An 18,323-nucleotide genomic window follows, 5' to 3' on the forward strand; every position below is an offset into this window, starting at 1 on the left:
ACAGAGACAACTGGAAAAAACCTCTCAGCACAGACTTTGTCAAAACTGTTGGTCTCCTCAAAGTAATTCAACTCCAATGGAGTATGTGTGTTTGGGTGAGAGGACACTGACAACACTGCCAATCAGGATGATTTGTGACCTAATTCTAGAACAAAGTGTAACTTCAGTTGACCACATGATTTAAGTGGCCACCTACCAGCCATCATAGGTCTGGTCATGACGAATTCATTTGGTATGTACATGGCCTGTGCAAAATAATTATTGCTTATTAAGTATTATACATTTTGTTCACTGGAACCAACCATTTTATGATGATCTCTGTGATAGGTGGTAAACTGTAGTGTTACATTTGGATGAGATTACAGCTCATTGCTTTCTATTAGGATTTCTCTCCTGTTGTGAATATATTTTTCCACTCGTGACAGCCAGGTCCAGGGATGTCGTCTCATTCTAATGGATTCAGAGGCCAAACTGAATAGCTCAAATTACTCTGACTTACATTAGCTTACTGAGCTACAGTAAACAGGTAACACTACAGTCTGTGCTTGCTAATGTAAAACTGTGCATAACGTTTATACATAATACAATTCAAACAGTACATGAAGCATATAGCGTTTTGACTTTATGCAAATAGTAATTAAAGCAAAACATCTTCACAGTAAAAGAGTGACTCGAAAATAAAGAATGGCATGATTTTATTGAGAAAACTGAACATATGTTAAATGGATGGAACTTTCCACTTCTAAAACATGCCTATTAAGTGCCCCTTTTGGATTTAGGGACTTTAGCACGGACATAAAAAAAAAAAAAACGGATCAATCTTTGTCCCTCATATAACAATCCAAAGTTAGATTTTTTTTCTCCTTTAACATCTATTTGAATGTGATTGTTGTCGCGAATGAGGCAACTATGTACACTGTTTACATCTGAAGTGTTCTGTACAAAGTAGAAAGTTTTACAAAGAATTTCATAAGAAAAGAAGTTCCTTTTTAAAAAATAAGAAGGAAATAAAGATTATTTGAACTTCCCCAGAGGGATACAAAGGTCTTATAATGCAATTTAAGCAAACCAACCACACTGACGTGCATCCCCAACACTTGTGGCAGCTTACATGGCAGCTTCACCATTGCTTGTTTTACATGTTAGCCACATCATTTCAGTGTTGTCACATCCGCAGTTTTTAAAACCTCCATAACATGCTTCCGCAACCTCTGTTGGCTTTGGCAACGAGTGTCTTACTTATATCTTTAGATATATGCTATAGTTCTCAATAGCCTTGTCTCTATCCACCCTGTAGGTGATCAATGGGGGACTCATAAGTACCATATAGGAAGGTCATTCAGATACTGCAGCTTTTAAAGCAAAACATCTGTTAACAGTTTTTGTTTCAGTGTCATAAAGCAAATAAATAAATAGTAATAACATAACAGTACATCCTCGAGTTTAAAACCATGGGACCAAATGGCTCAGAGAATATCAAATCTCTTGGAATTTGACGAAATGACTCAGGTCACTGTAGTGCTCAAAGCCAATAGACGTTGCTGAACAGTCCAACCCTTCAACATCCCTAGAACAACATTTAAACACACAGGGGAAGATACACAAAAAGCAGCAATGTTCAAACGTGGGGGTGGGGTCAAAGTATTGGAAGAAAGAAAATACCTTGCATGTTTTCAAAACCTTTCCAGTCATCTACCACACAGGAGTTCATTTGTTTTAAATACTCGTAATCACCTGAATGCTATCACCACATTTAGGCACATGTTGTAGAGGTGGAAACTCCCCTTCAACCACAGCCTTGCAAAGATGCCTGAAGTGTTTTTCAATTTAACTAATGTTCAATTAACTACTGTTGTAAACAGGCAAACATGATTTCACGCCATTAAAATTCCACTTCAATTGAGAAAAAGTAAGAGAGCAACCCAGTGAAAATTTAAATAAATCTGCACAATTTGATTGTGAAATTAAGAATGGTTACAGGAAATACATATCATTAGTGGCAGTTTATTGAGCTCCTGGGTAGTTTTGTTATTGTTAACACTAATGTGAATGGAATTAACACATTTTTGGACAAATGTTACATTTACAGTGAATCCTTATGTACTAGGTATGTTTGTATTTGCCTTAAGTCTGCTATACTTGATGACTGGTTGGTATGTATTTTTTTTTTAATAAAATCATCTTATAAAATGACATAGAAAAGGTCCTATGCAGGGTCATCTGAGAATAATATCAAAGAATCTGCAAGCATTAACTGTTATGATAGGCTTGTTGGCTTACAGTAAATGGCATATTTGGCTGACAAGGTCATATATCTAAGCATGCAACACTTGCGATGATAATTATAGCGAACTATCAGTGCATTCACTTGAAGGCACACTATTTAAGACAAAACCAATTCCGATTTAAGCACTTTGTTTCAACATCCTCACAGGGTAATCTATAGGGATATGTCTATAGTAGTGCACTGCTACCATATAATCACCATTAGAAGCACCATACTAAATTACCAATCTGTTTTTTAGTCAACCAATCAAGTGTAGCCAGGCTGATAATTCACTACAGAAAGCTTAGAATATTTGAAAATGACGAGACAGAAAGTCACTGCCATAGAGATTATCCCCTCCATTAGTATAATCAAACATTGCTTGTCTCGCTTTTCATGTCTTAGGTTTAGTTTGATTCATTTCAGGAGTAGGACTGCAATCTTTTTTATATCATCAAATGGTAAATGCTCTGACGTCATGCTTTCTACAATCATGCTCTGAGACTCAGGATAGTATCAATATGCTAACAAGGCCATACCTGTCATAATGTTTCTGGAACACATTTTGAAATTTCTTAAATTGAGCAAGGTCACCTAAAATTCGATGGATTTATACATTCATACATATTTCTACGGTGTCCGTTCTTTTATCCCCCACGGTAAGGTATTCCCTACGCTGCAGAAATGTAAAGAACGTTGAACGACACAAACTCATGTTTAAAAACATCTCACTTCCATTGAGTGTATTTGGTGGAATAGAATTAGGAAGCATGTTAAGAATGTTGACATGCAATGGCACCACGCTGGGATGATGATCATCTTAAGAGCGACGTTACCGAGCTACACGAAGGCAAGTAGTCAACACACTTAGTTAACCGCACATTTAAGATCCAATCTGCTTTCTTCAACCTGCGCTGCTCAAACAGACTGACAATAAGAAATCCAAATGAACACTGTATGTTTTCACTGAAGAATATTGTGTATTATTTACAGTACTAGCAAGTTAAACTCAGTGTTTCACATCGGTGTGAAACACCTTTCCGAGGTGTTAACCTGCAACCTGTGTATGGTACAAATGACATTCATTTGTAATGAGGAGTAGGTATGATTGTGTATATTAGTGACATCATAAATTATGACTGAGGAACATATAAGGCGGTTGTCTGAGCACCATACAATATATTGAATAAGTTGCATAAGTGTGGTTTGGTCCCAAACAACTTGATTATTATGCAGTGGACATTTACTGTATTCCAGTTTGGGATTGAAAATCCAGCTAACTGTTCACTAAAACTATTAACAGCCATAATCACCTATATGTTTTTTGTACACCATACACCAGTCAATGTGTGCCAATTGCTTTCAACTGTCAAGCTCTGAAAATGGGAAAGAAACTAGATGTGGCGAAAGCTTATGAAGCCTGGAAGTACAATGGATGGCAAAGAAGCAGGATATTGAATTTGTTCGGCAGGCACCTGGAGCAGTGCTCTAACTTGACTTGTGATTATTAATCATGTTTTGAGGGTTTCAGGGTATGTTTGCCCCTCGGTACTTAAGCTCTTGTATGGTCTCTTTTTGTACGAGTCTTCAATTTCATGTGCTTACATCAGAAACTGGCAAATTAGCATAATTGTATGGGGAAAATATTTCAAACGAAATAGTAAGGTGCCGCAAGATCAATGTAAACAATTGGGGAAAGAAGTATACAGGGAAAGATCACAAGCTGTGTCGTGATAAGTTGTAAATTATAAATAACTAACTGTCGGGAGTGGTGACGCGCAATGAACGACAACTGTCAGACATCCAGTCAGCAGTTGGTTTTAGGAGGGAGCGCCTACTGGCTCCAAAGCAGTGTCTGGATAATCACCAAGGGGGACTTTGATGATTGCCACACACTTATACATTTTAACAAGGAAGGAAGAGGGGAGCAGATGGTGCAACAGTCTACTCTCATACATTTGGTGTCAAAAGTAACAGTCCACTCCCTTACACTGGGAGGCAAAACAACACTGTCACGCTCCATCAGCTGTTCAGGAAAAAAAAGTCATCCAAAAATGTTCCACGCATAACTGGGCTCAGCACTAGGGGAAGGAATGGGGGCTGTGATCCAACTATGGGAGGGAATGGATAACAGCACAAGCCATTTAGTGAGCGGTCAGTCTTGATGGTGAGTGGATGGTCTCTATGGTGATGTGAAGATCATAGCGTGGCCTGGAAGTTGGGCTCCCCAGAGTGGTCTCCTTCAGGTGACTCGACAAAATTGGCAGACTCTTGAAGTTTTAGCAGCATAGCCATCTGTATTATGGAGACAGACAAGAGACAATGTATGAGAATTTCTTACAAACTTTGTCGTTCAGCAGTTAAATGTTTTCTTCCAGAGATCTGAAGGCATTCTGAGACTGAGGACTGCACAAATGTCCTTTAGTTTTTCTAGCAGCATACCTAATTCCATACTATGACACAATATGGAGTACTGTCATGGAGTACTATGGCACAATATGGAGCACTGTCATGGACAGTGTTGTACCTGAACGCGTTCATTGAACAAAAGTTCATGAACTCGTTCATAATTTTGGTGAACGTGAACTTAACGTTCTGTATTATTGCCTGATGAGCGATACTGTGAACGCGTTCATTCTGGTGTCTGTTCACTCTTTTAAATTTACAGTACTGTGCAAAAGTTTTAGGCAGGTGTGAAAAAATGCTGTAAACTAAGAATGCTTTCAAAAATGGAAGTGTTAACAGTTTATTTTCATCAATTCCTCATAAATTAACAAAATGCAGTGAAGGAACAGAAGAAAATTCTAAATTAAATCAAAATTTGGTGTGACCACCCTTTGCCTTCAAAATAGCATCAATTTTCCAGATACACTTGCGCACAGTTTTTGAAGGAACGCGGCTGGTAAATTGTTCCAAACATCTTGGAGAACTAACCACAGATCTTCTGTGGATGTAGGCTTCCTAAAATTCTTCTGTCTCTTCATGTAAACCCAGACAGACTCGATGATGTAGAGATCAGGGCTCTGTGGGGGTCATACCATCACTTGCAGGACTTCCTGTTCTACTTTAAGCTGAAGATAGTTGTTAATGACATTGGCTGTATGTTTGGGGTTATGTTCCTGCTGCAGAATACATTTGGTGCCAATCATACGCCTCCCTGATGGTATTGCATGATGGATTAGTATCTGCCTGTATTTCTCAGCATTGAAGACTCCATTCATCCTGACCAAATTTCCAACTCCACTTGCAGAAATGCAGCCCCAAACTGGAAAGGAACCTCTACCATGCTTAATTGTTGCCTGCAGACTCTCATTATTGTACCTCTCTCCAGCCCTTCGGCGAACAAACTGTCTTCTTCTACAGCCAAATCAGTCCAGAGCACCTTCTGCCATGTTTCTGCACCCCAGTTTCTATGTTTTCGTGCTTAGTTCAGTCACTTGGCCTTGTTTCCTTGTCGGGGTAGAGCTTTTTGGCTGCAACTCTTCCATGAAGACCACTTCTGGCCAGACTTCCCCGGACAGTAAATGTCTGTACCTGGGTACCACTGGTTTCTGCCAGTTCTGAGCTGATGCCACTGCTTGAAATCTTCCGATTTCGAAGGTAAATAAGCTTGATGGGTTTTTCATCAGCTGCATTAAGTTTCCTTGGCTGACCACTGCGTCTACGATCCTCAACGTCTTCTTCAAAAGAGCTTGAACTGCACATTTTGAAACCCCTGTCTGCTTTGAAATCTTTGTCTGGGAGAGACCCTGCTGATGCAGTATAACTACGTTGTGTCTTGTTGCTGTGCTCAGTCTTACCATGTAAATGGATAAAAAAAAAAAAAAATAAAAAAAAAAATAAATAAACATTTATTGTTTACATTTTTCAAAGCATTCTTAGTTCATAGCATTTTTTCACACCTGCCTAAAACTTTTGCACAGTACTGTAGTTCAATAAAGTGCCAGATTTCTAGAGACTTCCAGGCGAAAAACACACATTTAACAGTCATTTAACAGTTTTCAAATCGCTGCGTGTGCTTTATTTTACTGTCAAAGCCTGGCAAGTGTGAGAGCGACAAAGTTGCATAGAGGCCGAAAGCGGTATTGCAGACATATAGAGATTTAGATATTTTTTTTAGCTCGCAACATATTGAAAAAAAGAACTGAACTAGTTCATTTTTTGGAGCTGTGAACTTAGTTCAAATTTTAAAATGTGTGAACTATGAACTGAACTAGTTCATGTAGAAAGTGAACTTTCCCAACACTGGTCATGAAGTACTATGGCACAATATGGAGCAATACGGAGCACTCCTGCCTGGACTGGGACTGTTGGCCGACCTGCTGGCCATGCTGTGCATTCCATTGCATTGCCATGTGCTTTTTAATGTTTTGTGTGCCATGTGCTCCTGTTTGTGCCGTTGTCCCCACCCCTGACCTGATCACCATCATCCTCTTTATTGCTACTTTGTGTTCCTTGTTGTTTTCGACCAACAGTCGGTTCTCTGTGTTTATTCCATTGTCGATTTCAGGTCTGTGTGTAACCATGTACCACTGAGCCTTATTTAGTTTGTTGACTTTTGATCTGTAGTTGTTAATCTTGGCCTGCTCTGTGCCTCTCCTTTTGGATTCATTGTTCTGTGGATTACCCGACCTGTACCTTTGTCGGATGATTTGGATTTGTTTGCTTCCCTGTGCAGTGCTGGGTTGGACTGGCCTTGAGTTTTCTTTACTGCCTGCCTTTGGATTATTTCTCAAATGAATCTTAATTATACTTCATCTGGTCTGAGACTGGATCTCTCCCTGTAAACCCTGACAGAGTATAGCAGCTGGGGAATACTCTAAGCTACAGGACATACTCTGAAGTCATCCAAGAAATAACTGAAAATATAGTATAATATAATAATAGTTATTTGACTATGAAAGTGTAAAGGAACGAAAGTGCACACATTTTCCAAGACACTACAGACAAGAGGTCAGATATGCAACGCACCAGTGGATCGGAGTCCAGTGAGCTGGGTATCTGGGTCTCCTTAGCCACCCTCTCCTCGCAGAGCTGCCCGGAGCTGCTGGAGTCCACGGTGGGGGGAGGCAGGTGGAAGAGCTTGGCCTGGTCCTGCTGGGCTGAGGGCCATGGTAGCGTGTCCCTCACCCATTCCACTGGGTCTTCCCACGCTGGCCTTTGCCTGTGTATCTGTGGCACGACATTTTCAGATTGTATAACATAATTCTGCATTACCACAAATCATTCAAATGGATTTCAGTGACCAAAACATGCAGAAAGGTAGATTTTCCCCCTGTAAACATCGCTCTCAACGGAATTATTCAATAATAATTCAGTTCTCAATGTGATGGACTTCATGCACAGTGAACAAAAGTAAATTTGCAAATGTTTATATTATAGTAGCCCACCTTTTGGCCATCCTTGGCACCCTCTTGCAAATATGGGATGATAGACTGGTTCCATAGGTCGATGAACCACGGTCGGAATTCCTCTACTGTGACCGGACAGGAGAGGAAGAAGCAAGGACCTACAGGGGAGACCAGAGCATTGAGTCCTTAACTAACCACAGAACATATTTACTTCTAACAACACAGAAAATAACATATCACATAACATCATTATTTGTGTATTGGGTTACTGAGGTACTCATTTTTTATCTATAATGTAGAACACACTAGGGAATTCATAACCCTTATTCTGTGGTAAAATCTTTACCTATGAGGAAATCCGAAGTGCTGTGCTTCTCCAGGAAAGTGTGCAGGTGATACCAGAGTTTGGGTACCCAGTCCAGCACCCGTGAGAGTTCCTCACTTTTCAAAGTGCTTTCATTCTCAGACTCAATTAGCTTCCTGTGTAAGTAGCGCACTAAGAATCCATTCGCTGGCTCAACGTTGTTGGAAAATGTGACCATCCTTTAAACAGACACATTGTTTAATTAAATATTCATTATATGCTTTATATAAAAATACACTTTCTAAGTAACAGTCACAGAACACCTTTGTCTGACAAAGCAGTGTGAGCTTACCTAAAGCTAAGGTGTAGGCCATGATTGGAAGCCATCTTCACACACTGATTAGTTGTTCCGATGATGTATGGGCTGTAACAAAAAGACACGTTAATCCTGAATTCAAACAAAAAATACAAACATTATATTCATTTTCATGATGATTCCATGTGTTTAAATGCAAAAAGAAAACCATCTTTGCAGCTCTTACCATTTGTGATATTTGCATGTAAGGGCACTGTTGACAAGCTCACTGATGGCTGAGGCATCACTAATATCATCCAGCATAATCACCAGCGGAATATCTCCAGTGCTGGTCTCTCGGTCGATCTGATTGGCCAAGTTGGACAGATATAACTGAAGATCCTGAGTAAAAAAAGAATCCCCAAAACAGCCCAGATTAGCAAACCATGGAAAAGAAAACGCTGGTTTTCAAGGATTAATGAAAATGATGTTCATTGTTAGTTGAAAGAGGTGGAATGGACATTTTATGAATCTCATAGTCCTTCTACAGCCAAACACACTTACGTTTACACTTAGTCCTTTAGCGAATGTCTGCCTAGTGAATTTTACAACTGTAAAATGTTGTAGTAACAATTTACAATAGAAATGTCCAAATATGTCAACATATGCCTTCAATGAATTTGGGTTCCTTGTGTTCTGATGTTCTTTGGCACCTTAACCCCTTGGGGTGCCCTCACCTTGCAGGAGTGGTGGTGCATGTTGAAGGTGACCGTGGCGCCGGCGGTGGCCTCCTGCCCGCTGCGCTCCAGCAGGTAGTCGGCCAGGCGCGTGGTGAGGTAGGTTTTGCCCGTGCCACTGGGGCCACAGAAGATGAGGCGTCGGTGCTTGAGCAGCAGGCTGATGTAGTGCTGCAGCATGGGCCTGGGGACGAGCGTCTCAAACACCAGGCTGTCCACACACTTCTCCCTCAGGCCTGCACACACACAGAGACGCGCAGATGGTTAGAGACAAGCAACAATCATTGGTCGACTGCCTTTCCAGTGTTGCCACATATATGATAATTATCCTCCAACTTACTTTAGCAAATTGACAACCATTGGATCATAATAAAAAACTATTTTTACATCACGACAATGTTTAAGGCCGATGATGATGACGTTGGCGGCACAAAAGTTTAAATATTGCTCTCTTTGCCAGAAATGAAACAATTGTACGACTCCGTGAACTTGTAAGCCTTCAGTGACTGGCCGTATATGCAGAAGCAGTGTTAATTAAATAATTGTAAATGTCACCATATTCAATCAATCTTCAAAATCAATTTCGTAAGGATTCACTCCTCCAACCAAACGTAATTTATCCGCATATCTAATGTAATTTACTGAAGCCATTGCGTACTAGTCACTAAAATCTCCTGTCAACACTGGGCTGTCTAGCTCTGTGGGGGGTGGGCTTTCTATGACAACAAAATGGCCGCGGCAGGCTATTGTGACGCTGATCGAATAAGGTAAATACACCATTCACAACATTCTATACAGAGCATTTCATGTTTTGTACAGATATATACCAGATATAGATGATAATCATGACCAAACCACTGCTATGGGTGTGGAGAAACCTAGCATAGCCTCTTTTCAGTCTCCAAGTCTACTGACGTGGTCAACTCAAAGTCAATAAGTGTAACTCTGAACCAGGCCCAGATTGAAAAAATAGAAAAAGACTGTCAGAGCAGATCCTTAATCCTTAGAGCAGAGAGGAGGAAGTATACTTTTCACTAGTAATTTGACCCTCTGCCTTGAGAATATGTTCAGATTAGCACCAGTGGCGTATTTGTGTTCCAGTTGAGCAGGTGTATAACTCTGGGAAACGCAGCCAGAGGGGGGTAAGACAAACTGCTCTGCTACTCACCTTTCAGGGACACGTTGATGCAGCACGGGCCCTTGCCCAAGCAGCTAGCTGGTGCACTCTCTGGAGGCTCGGCCCCTAGCACCCTCTTGTTTTGATTGATGTCATAACTGTGGATGGAGTCGGTTGACAGGCCCATGCTGGCTGCAGGATCCACCTTGCTGATGTAGTCCTGGTGATTTTGAGAGAGAAGACAACAGTACATTATATTACAGTGCAAACTAATGACTGAAAAGCCAATGCTGCTCAAAGTCAGATGTCAATGTGAGAATTGCAAACAACGTTAGACTCACCTTAAAAGTGAACATGATGAATTTATCCAGCTTCTGCCAGTCTGTTTTAGCACTGATTCTCACAGAGCCAATGTAAAAGTTCTGCTGCTTTTCCTGCTTAATAAGAATGAAGACACAGTGAATTTGTTTGAAAAATGACACAGGAATTCCAAATGCTTTGATAACATCAGTCAAACTTCAACTTCCAACTACACGACTACAATCTTCATGAAAGATATGTGTGCTGTTTGGCCTACCTCTTTTGAGGGTGTCTGGTCCATGCGGACCACCACACGCACAGAGATGTCATCCCTCTGAGTCGACAGGCTCAACAAGTCTAGGGGCGTGATCTCTGCAGACAGTGAAGAGGCAATTAGTGTCACAAGAACAAACCCCCACCCTATACGATACTGGCTGCGAGGTCTGGTCTCGACCCTCACCTGGATCGCTGCACTCATTAAGACTGAGACTGAAGGACTTTGTGAGGGACATGTTCATGGACCTCTGGGGTGACGAGCCCAGTAACGACGACAGGCCTGAGGGCTGGGACGTGGACATGGAGGGGCCCGTGATGGGGGCCCCGGTCTTCAGCTGGTCGTTCTCAGCTTTCAGGTTCTCCACGGTCGACTGGAGGTGAAAGAACATGTTAATTCCAGTAGGACTGCACTGGGTTTCTCACTTGTGTCCCTCTCTTGGAGCATTAAAGAGAGGAAAATCCCTGCTCTTCTCTGCACAGCATAAACCACTTTTATTACAATGCATTGCGTTACTTGCTTCTACAAATGTTTTTACTTAAAGACTTACGGGTGTTTTTATGAATATGTTTCATTTTTAACACATATGGCCATATCAGCATGCTATAAAGACTTATGCATACACTTATAATACAGATGTAAAGAAATACAAACGGTTGCTCTGTGCTCTGCTTGATGCAGTGTGTAGGTTCGCAACGGTTCCACAAACCTGCATGTTATTCATGGCCTCTCTCAGCTGCTCAAGCTGGTGTGCAGAACTCAGGGCCTCCAAGCGGATATCCGTCAGCTTCATCTCCTTCTGCCAAAGCTCCGAGCGAAGGTCGGACACCGCTTTCTCATCATTTTCATTCTCCTCGCTCGTTTCAAAGATTCTGTAAATAGCATCCCAGTCAACACACCAAGTCACATCAACGAACTCTATATAGCTGGCTGACATTTCTAATACACTTGGCAGGCACCTTCATCCAAAGAAACATAATATACAGCGCTTAGGCACCCTAAGTGCCCTTAGTGTTTCCGGCACCCTACTTTACCAGACAAGCTATAGGAGCATCAAAAGATAAGGGGATGCAACAGACGGGGTAAAAATAGAGCTGCCAAGAGCAGTTTAATCGCTTACATGGAGGAGGTGGCCGACTGGAGCTGTCCGGGGGGCTGGTCCAAGTCCTCTCCCCCCTCGTGGACCAGTTTGGGGGAATTGGGGGCAGAGGAGTCAGGAGTGGCGATCTCCTCGATGTCCGAGTAGAATGAGCCCGTTTTGCCTTTCTTGATGCTGAAAGCCTTGTTGAAGGAGCTCCTCAGCTGCAGAGATTGAGAGATGTATATGATTATTCCTTTTGCAGTTTAAATGATGTGAGGGTAAATTGTGTTGTCTTATTTCCCTGATCCTCTCTGAAGCAGGTACTGTTCTAGAGTAATTGCAGTTCATTCAGTAGCCATCCTTGCACTGTTTATGTTCACACTGGAGGAGAACATCAGCCACAGCCATGGTATTACAAATCAGTGCTTTTGTTAGTGTGACAAATTATTTTAATGTTAGCTTTATTTCGTACAGAGATAGAATTAGTAAAAAGCAAGATACGACAAAAATGACAGATTCCATTCATACCAAACATGATGTCCAGTGGACATCACTGAACAGAGATGGCACATTCGATAGTTAGGAACCAGCAAGTTGTATGAAATGAATGTTAGGCATCTATGACGTAGATATATTTCAATAACAATTTGCAGAATATGACATAGTCTAGAACAGGCTGGTCAGAGTGACTCACCTCAACCACCTTTTACCATTTACGGAGAGAGAACAAATAAAGGGAATACTATAATCAGACACTGAACCCACTCCAGAACGAAGGTAAATTATTGACAAACCAAACAAGATCATATGGCCGTGGCATGAGCAGGTAAGTGTAATGGATCAAATGTTATTACAAACGATCATTAAAATTGATTTAGTCAAAACTACAGGTAACATAACAGTACAATCCGATACTCCCTGATACTACTGATGTGCAAGCATATGTCATTTGAAATACTGTCCATATTATGCCTATTTGCTTATACCACAACCATATTTCACTTATTTGTGTTCTGCAAAAATAGATAAATAAATAAAAAGAGCTTTTTTTGAATTTCCTCTTACCCAGCTCTTCTTTTTCTTTTTCTTAGCATCCTGCTCTTTGAGGCTGCCTATGCTGGAGTGGCTGGTGATGCTGTTGAGGCTGGAGATGCTCTCGGAGGAGTTCTGCCTTCTCATTCCCAGCTCTGTGGAGGACACACAACAGGCAAAGGCTTGGAATCATCTCCAACACAAACTTGGTTCATCCTTCAATCTGCAACTCATCATTACCCCCTAGAGGAACACCCCAGTTTGAAAATGATGTTTTCTCTTTGAAAAAATTTGATGAACAAGTATTTGCAAAAAACTCTCAACTGTTTCAGACTCCTGCCATTAAGCACATCACAGCTCTGCATGTAATTCATAATAATCTATCATATTGCATCACTTCCTGGTCACAAGCCTCACGATCAGCTATACACCCATCATATCCCTAAAAAACCACACAATAAAAATTATGGACCAAAAAACAATGAGGCGTTTTTAATAAAGGTGTTCAATCATGGCTAAAAGATAAACAATACTGCTCTCATATTTTATATTCTTGTGTAGAAACACCTTTATTTGTATTGTGTAATTGTATACCTCTGTTATATTTATGTATTGTATTTCTTTCCTTCCTTGTTTTTGAACTTAAAACTTAAAAACCCTCCCGTGGAGAATTGTTGCATCTGGGGCTTGTGCATAATTATATGATGCCGTTTCAATGCTACTTATACTTCTGCTATGTCAAATAAATAAACTATAAACTATAGACACTAACATACACAACATCCCACCACACTCACCTTGTGGAGTGCCATCATTGCTGTTAAGGGCTACATGTATGACTTCCTGGGCCTCTTGGTTCTTTTCCTGCAGACCCTCGATGGCGTCACGCATGTCTTGTAACTCCGTATCCTGAAGAGGAAAAAGAATGACTGTACAGCTACACACTCTGCTCATTCTCCTCCACTGACTCCGAATGCTTTCATAGCCTGCCTGAGTATGACAGTTATTGTTCCAGTGACCACAATGGCTGCAGTTAATAGAGGCCTCCGACCACCAGTATTGTTCTGGAAGGTTAATATCAGTGCATGGGTCACTGAAAAGGAGCCCAAACAAAGAGCATCCTCTGAGCAGTCCCAAGCAGCCTACCATGAAATACCCTAGAACAAAAGCAGGGTGAGAGCTCCTCTGCACTTAAGGAATGCACACAGTCACTAAAGCAATGTGAGAGCAGCCCATCAGGAATGTTGGAAATGTGACTACTTGCCCTGAAGGAGACTGGTGCACGATTAAGCACGGCTCGTCACATGGTTTTATGGGCATCACTGAGAGAGGGGGAGACTACCCTCCCCCAAAACCAACATTTGACCCTAATTTGGTGTTCCACTTTAGTGAACACAAGAGGTCACAGTGCTCTTCATGCTGTATGCATGTGGGTACACAAAGAGGAGTAGAAATATAGATTATTTATCAGGGTGCACCTCGGGCATTTTGACTTTTAGATATTTCTAACCTCCCTAACATATGGTACTCCATCACAACACATACAGTACATCTGTTCAGATGATGACAGGCCCTTAGATACAATTCTATTCAGGTCAATTGCTTTACACAATGTATATATGAATAATTTATTTACAATTTACACAATTAGGAGTAAACATAGTCTCTAGGTGATTTAGATATTGTGAGGCCACAATCTGGGAGGGCATCTACCTCCTGGCCGAGGAAAGCAATAAACAGGTTTACCATATCCAGTGATCCTTTTTTGGCTAATGTGTCTGTGCCACTCACTTCAACACAAACATTATCTACATCAGGGATCACAAAACACTGTCAGGTTGCCTTGCCATGACATCAGCCTGGTAAGTGATAGCGCTAGGGGTAAACTTGTGATGTCTGCACGGTCTGTTTTTTTGTCATCATCAGATTTCAGTCTCTCAGCATGCATCGGATCCGTTATCCACTTGTATGCTGTTTTGACATGCACTGCAGCGCTCAGATGCTTGTCTATGCAGGGCTGAGGCGCTGCAGGTCATGTTGGGTAATAACCTACCTTCTGGTCGGCAGTCACAGACAGGGATTGCAGCCTTGTAGTCATCAGAGCCAGACTCTGCTCAAATGCTGCTACCAGATTGGCCTGCAAATGGAAAAATAATGAACATTAAAAATAGCATATTAAAACAACCAAGGAGTTTTACGGTTTGAATTTCCTCACTGATTAGAGAACCCTGCAATATAAAACATTGTTAACTACACCCTATTTCAGCTCGGTGCTCTACATGAATCTAAGGAATGACTTCACTCACTCCTCCACCCTTTCAAGGCTTTTTGCCACGATACGCCACTTTATAAAGGCTGAATATGCTGCTGAAATTAGGCCATGCTTTATGGGAGCAAGAATCAAAGACTCGTGGTGCATTATTGCTTTATCTGGTTAATGCTGTGCAAAGAGATGGAGTACAGAGTGAGAACAGGGGAAAATACTCAGCCTTTTCACTTTTAAGGACAGAATACTGATGAGGCCTTGTATAATGCAAGGGAATGTAGGTTATTAATGATGCCTTCCAACTTTATATCCCCAGATTTACTGCAAAGGGGGGAGAGCCTGGTAGGTGTAAGTGTCCTTCAGATGAACTGGATAATAAATTATTCAGGTCAAGCCTAAACATCAGGTAATCAAGTATTTCACCAACAAAATGTCTCCTTGACTAGCTTCACCTGGTTTAATGTCGGTGGGTAGGCTACCACATAGTCTTAGGATCCATATTAAGGAGTATAGTTAACATATCTTATCAAAGATTGGACCATCAAGACTAAGCTGACTGCACTGGTAGGAGGGTGAACTGTGACCTCTTTCATGTTAAATGATTTGGGAACATTTTAGCTGTTGGGTGAATTATTTTATATTATTAAACTATATATACAGGTTTTCATGATTAATAATTGATGTGTTTAAAGAAAAGTGCCCTTGCACTAAACACATCAAGTATAAAAACACAATTAAGGTTCGCTGTCATTCTTCATCGTCCAAATCGATTTATTTCTTAGGAGTTACGTGAGAAAGCTGTTGACAACATGGTGACTATATTAAATCGGGAAAGGTCGCAGCAGCAGTTGTTCAAACTGGCATATGACTGCACGTCGAGTATCATGTGACCTGGCTTCCCCTTGGCACAGCCACTAGAACGTTACTCAGCTCTGTCCAGGATAAGTACATCTGCACAGGCTACTGCTGTTTGCTGCCCCCGACAACCGCTGGAGGTGAATAGCTATATCTGATCCGGGTTACCACATACATACGACTATTTCAGTACAGCTGCACTTGACCTTGTGTCGAAGCCAATTCCTCTTCTTCCTCTTCTGTCATGCTCAATAACCTATTCTGTAACTCACACCGATGTTGTATATGCAGCAACAACCTAGGCTTCATTTTCACATTCTTAGCTTTAGTTTATGGATTGATGATCTTAACGAGGTAAATATACAAAAGACCATAAGGTAAATGAGGTAATTACAAGCAGACGTTTTGAGGTACGTACATTTGCAGACAGCTGATTAGTTAGATTGGCGACCTTTTCCTGGGAATTTTCCAGCTCCCTCCGTAGTTTACGGATTTGCTGTAGGGAAAACAAAACAAGCGCATGATGATGACAAATGATACCAACAGATGTGTGTGGACGCAGGCTTGATTCATAAATAACACAAATTAACAAGGACACATTGAGCAGGTGGAATCTAAACACACACACGTAGACACACACACACGCACAAAACAATACAGAGACGCAAACCACAAAAAAATCCCCCACAAATGTGAAATTGAACTAATTTTATGTCAAATGTTTAAAGGCACTATGTAAATTAAAGGACTATAAATAGTCATAGACCATAAATAGCCACACACGTATATGCACACTCTGATGGCCATCACTGTAGAGCAAAACAGGTTTGTATTCACACCTGACAAAGAAGTGAAGATAATAGTATGCATACTTATGGGCTGACATAGGCCATGTGGCCATAATATCCTGTCATACTGTATATATTTGCATATATTTAGTTAAGTGTGATTAAATGTCTTCCCCTCTCAGGATCTGTGAAATTGTGCCACTTCTTTTTTTTGTTGTTGTTGAAAAAATTGTATATATATATTTATATCTGATAGAAATATATAAGATATCTGAAGTGATATCGACATGCAATAGGTGTACAACGTAACATTATGAGTTGGATAAGTTGCAGCTTTGTAATTTACCAATCCTGAACGACACAGACACTTAGTATGGACAATGGAGAGAAAGGTTTATGCAGAGGGGAAAATGCAAGGCTGGAAGGATCACAAGCAACTTAGGTGGTGGATGGAAATGGATGGATAAAAGATGCGAAGACAGAGGTGAAAAAGACAGAAAGAGAGAGAGAGAGAGGGACTTACCTCGCCCTGTATCCTCTCCTCAGCCTGGGATAGCAGGACAAAGGGATAAAGAGAATAAGCCGCTAAAAGCTACTGCACTATCAGAACTGCAGTCTAAATACACTTGAAGCAGTGAGGTGCAGAGAAGAATGCTTATAAGGCAACATCGAGTCATAGTAAGCAATAGAAGCACTGTGCTGTCACCGCTTAGTAAACAAACACTTGTGTGGTGACAACACAGCAAATAAATAGAGTGAAGTCAAAGGGGAAGTGTGTGGATGTGTGTGTGTGTATATGTGTGTGTGTGTGTGTGTGTGTGTGTGTGTGTGTGTGAGAGAGTGTGAGACAGAGAGAGACTGTCAAAAGGTCAGTCACTCATATGTGTCAGCAGAAAAACCGCCTCAGAAGGTTTTTGCCTCTCAGTGATCTGCTGAGGTGGCAAATCTCCAGATGACTTAGTCAGGGACAGTCATAACGCATGACAGCGCAGTGATCTGGATCAATCTGGATCAATGCAAAAACCCTAATCCCAGACCCATCTTTTCAAACTCCAGTAGAAAATGAGAGCTTCATGAGGCCCCCCCCCCCACCCCAAACCCCCTATGGTGCCGACCCATAAACCCCCTGCTTCTCACTCTGACCTGGACTGGGCTGTCTTTACTGTCTGTCTGTCACTCTGACCTGGGCTGTCTATGCTGCGTGCTTAGAATGGCAAGAATGGCACAGCACTGCAGCTTCTGGACAAGGACTGCTGATCAGATCACATGCTGCACACCCTGCGTGGCAGATCTCTACCAGGAGACTAATTCTGTTCCAGCCAGCAGGTTTGACTTACCGAGGAGTAGTTGGAAGACACACTGGATGCCAAAGAGAGCATGGATCCATGAACTGGAGATAGCATGTGACGGGACGGTAGGGTGACACATAGAAAGAGAGGGAGAAAACAAGTTGTGGATTTGACCATAAAAACGAGTTCCAGAGAACAGCATATTATATAGATTTTAGCATCATGAATGATACACTGCGATTACACTGAACTGTTCACTTGTGATTACAGAGGAAAATCTACCTAAGCAAGCCAAAAAAGTATGCCTAGTTATTTGTGAATAAACTGTATGTTATAGATAGTTGCTTACAGGTTTTGAAGTAAGTCAA

At 41.3% G+C, this 18,323-nt stretch overlaps 1 protein-coding gene across 1 annotated transcript in view; it reads right to left on the bottom strand.

Annotated features, from left to right (window-relative positions):
* Positions 1 to 3,529: 3,529 nt before the first annotated feature.
* nav1a (neuron navigator 1a) overlaps positions 3,530 to 18,323 on the bottom strand; it is a gene marked incomplete at its 5' end in the record, with an annotated part of 83,790 nt that continues 68,996 nt past the window's right edge. The window contains 19 exons of the mRNA XM_080854096.1: positions 3,530 to 4,561; positions 7,238 to 7,438; positions 7,657 to 7,775; positions 7,964 to 8,160; positions 8,274 to 8,345; positions 8,464 to 8,618; positions 8,954 to 9,189; positions 10,122 to 10,290; positions 10,412 to 10,507; positions 10,648 to 10,742; positions 10,831 to 11,017; positions 11,354 to 11,516; positions 11,765 to 11,946; positions 12,791 to 12,912; positions 13,555 to 13,666; positions 14,811 to 14,894; positions 16,297 to 16,374; positions 17,190 to 17,213; positions 18,004 to 18,056. Coding sequence (XP_080710222.1) covers positions 4,466 to 4,561; positions 7,238 to 7,438; positions 7,657 to 7,775; positions 7,964 to 8,160; positions 8,274 to 8,345; positions 8,464 to 8,618; positions 8,954 to 9,189; positions 10,122 to 10,290; positions 10,412 to 10,507; positions 10,648 to 10,742; positions 10,831 to 11,017; positions 11,354 to 11,516; positions 11,765 to 11,946; positions 12,791 to 12,912; positions 13,555 to 13,666; positions 14,811 to 14,894; positions 16,297 to 16,374; positions 17,190 to 17,213; positions 18,004 to 18,056 — 2,441 coding nt within the window. The 3' untranslated portion in view covers positions 3,530 to 4,465. The remainder of the gene's footprint in view (positions 4,562 to 7,237; positions 7,439 to 7,656; positions 7,776 to 7,963; positions 8,161 to 8,273; positions 8,346 to 8,463; positions 8,619 to 8,953; positions 9,190 to 10,121; positions 10,291 to 10,411; positions 10,508 to 10,647; positions 10,743 to 10,830; positions 11,018 to 11,353; positions 11,517 to 11,764; positions 11,947 to 12,790; positions 12,913 to 13,554; positions 13,667 to 14,810; positions 14,895 to 16,296; positions 16,375 to 17,189; positions 17,214 to 18,003; positions 18,057 to 18,323) is intronic.

The sequence above is a fragment of the Sprattus sprattus genome (genome assembly GCF_963457725.1).
Source record: "Sprattus sprattus genome assembly, chromosome: 16".
Taxonomy (NCBI): Eukaryota; Metazoa; Chordata; class Actinopteri; order Clupeiformes; family Clupeidae; genus Sprattus; species Sprattus sprattus.